The 2,095-nt window shown below is 70.9% G+C and overlaps 1 protein-coding gene across 1 annotated transcript in view; it reads left to right on the top strand.

Moving 5' to 3' along the window:
* The window catches only part of LOC108510323 (neurexin-2-like), a 5,796-nt gene extending 4,273 nt beyond the window's left edge, over positions 1-1,523 (top strand). Inside the window, exons 3-4 of the mRNA XM_017840007.1 lie at positions 350-469; positions 1,138-1,523. Of these exons, the coding sequence (XP_017695496.1) occupies positions 350-469; positions 1,138-1,523 (506 nt within the window). The remainder of the gene's footprint in view (positions 1-349; positions 470-1,137) is intronic.
* The last annotated feature ends 572 nt before the right edge of the window (positions 1,524-2,095 follow it).

The raw sequence follows: 2,095 nt of genomic DNA, 5'->3' as shown, positions 1-2,095 counted from the left end.
AGTGTCACGTTGAGTTACCTGGTGTTGAGTCACCCGGTGTCACCCGGTGTCACCCGGTGTCACCCTGTCACTGGTGCTGTGGTGTCACCCACTGCCACGGTGTCACCGGCGTCGGCGTCACCCGGTGTCAGCGGGAGCTGTGGAGTCACCGGCACGGCCGGTGCAGTGTCCCTGGTGCCACCGGTGTCTCAGGGCCCCCAGTACAGTGATGTCCCCCCGTGCCCCTGGTGTCCCCCGGTGTGTCGGTGTCCCGGTGTCCCCCAGTGTCCCCTGATGTCCCTGATGTCCCGGTGTCCCGGTGTCCCGGTGTCCCGGTGTCACCCGGTGCCCGTGTCCCCGCTGCCCCCAGGCAAGGGCCCCGAGACGCTGTTTGCGGGGCAGAGGCTGGATGACAACGAGTGGCACTCGGTGCGTGTGGCCCGGCGCGGGCGCAGCCTCCAGCTCGCCGTCGACAACGTCACCGTCGAAGGTGACACCGCGGGGACGGGGGCGGGGGGACGGGGGGACGGGGGTGCTCAGGCCACGGGGTCCGTGGGGACACGAGGAGGTGGGTGCACAGATCTCTGGGGACGTGGGTGCACAGGGGGGAGGTGACCGGGTCAGTGGGGACACAGAGACTCAGGTCCATGGGGACGTGGCGTGTGGGGCCAGGTCTGGGGACACGGACAGAGGTCCAGGGGGGCATGGACAGAGGTGCATGGGGACACGGACAGAGGTCCAGGGGGGCATGGACAGAGGTCCAGGGGGCACGGACAGAGGTCCGTGGGGACACGGACAGAGGTCCGGGGGGGCATGGACAGAGGTCCGGGGGGGCACGGACAGAGGTCCAGGGGGCACGGACAGAGGTCCAGGGGGCACGGACAGAGGTCCGTGGGGACACGAGGCAATGGGTGACCAGGTCAATGGGGCCGTGGCTGGTGGGGCTGAGGGGCCGTGGGGCCGTGGGTGCAGGTCTGTGGGGCCGGGTGGTGACACGTGCACGGATCCCCGGGGACGTGGGTGCACTGGGACAAGGCCACCGGGTCCATGGGGTGTGGCACACGGGGTGGGGGTCCACGGGGCCCACGAGGACAGGGGGATGTGGTCAGGGGGTCCTCGGGCTCCCGGTGACCCCCCCGCGCCCCCCTGCTCCCCCAGGGCAGCTGTCGGGCTCGCACACCCGCCTGGAGTTCCACAACATCGAGACGGGCATCGTGACCGAGCGGCGCTTCCTGGCCGTGGTCCCGTCCAACTTCCTGGGCCACCTGAGCGGGCTCGTGTTCAACGGGCTGCCCTACCTGGACCTGTGCCGGGACGGCGACATCAGCTCCTGCGAGCTCAACGCGCGCTTCGGCCGCCGCGCCATCGTGGCCGACCCCGTGGCCTTCGGGGGCCGCGGCTCCTACGTGGCGCTGGCCACGCTCCAGGCCTTCGCCTCCTTCCACCTCTTCTTCCAGTTCAAGACCACGGCCCCCGACGGGCTCATCCTCTTCAACGGCGGCAGCGGCTCCGACTTCCTTGTCGTCGAGCTCGTCAAGGGGTGAGGGGGCTCTGGGGGGCTCTGGGGGGCACTGGGGGGGGCTTGGGGGGGCCTTGGGGTCCTTTGGTACCGCCTGGGAAATGCTGGGGATCCCACAACCCCTCCGGGGATCTCGGGGACCTTCCCAGGCCTGGGGGGCACCAGTGAGGCCTCGGGGACCTCGGGGGCCACCTCGGGGACCTCCCGGAGCCCCCCGGGACCTCAGGGACCAGTTCAGGACACCGGGAGGGTCCCGGGGACCTCGGGGACCTCCTCGACCTCATCAGACCTTGGGACCCCCTGGGCCCTCAGGGACCCTCCACCCCAAGTGCCCACCCAGCCTTAGGCCCCGCCCCCCGGCACAGACCACGCCCTCTGTTTGATTTGGGGAGGGGGCTCCTCTCACCTCAGCCCCACCCTCGTTTTCTGGACCGAGCCCCACCCCTTCCAGACCACGCCCCATTCTTGGCCACGCCCCCGGCCCAGTGACACGCCCCGTGTATTTGATGTTTTTTTGGGGGGGGGTTCCCCTGGAGAGAATCCCCCGGGGCCAGGCCCCCCCCCCCCCGGGGGGGGGGGGGGGCCCCCCCCCCCCCC

The sequence above is a fragment of the Lepidothrix coronata genome, unplaced genomic scaffold, assembly GCF_001604755.1.
Source record: "Lepidothrix coronata isolate B3197 unplaced genomic scaffold, Lepidothrix_coronata-1.0 Scaffold651, whole genome shotgun sequence".
Lineage (NCBI taxonomy): Eukaryota > Metazoa > Chordata > Aves > Passeriformes > Pipridae > Lepidothrix > Lepidothrix coronata.
This window is presented reverse-complemented; position numbering and strand designations above follow the sequence as displayed.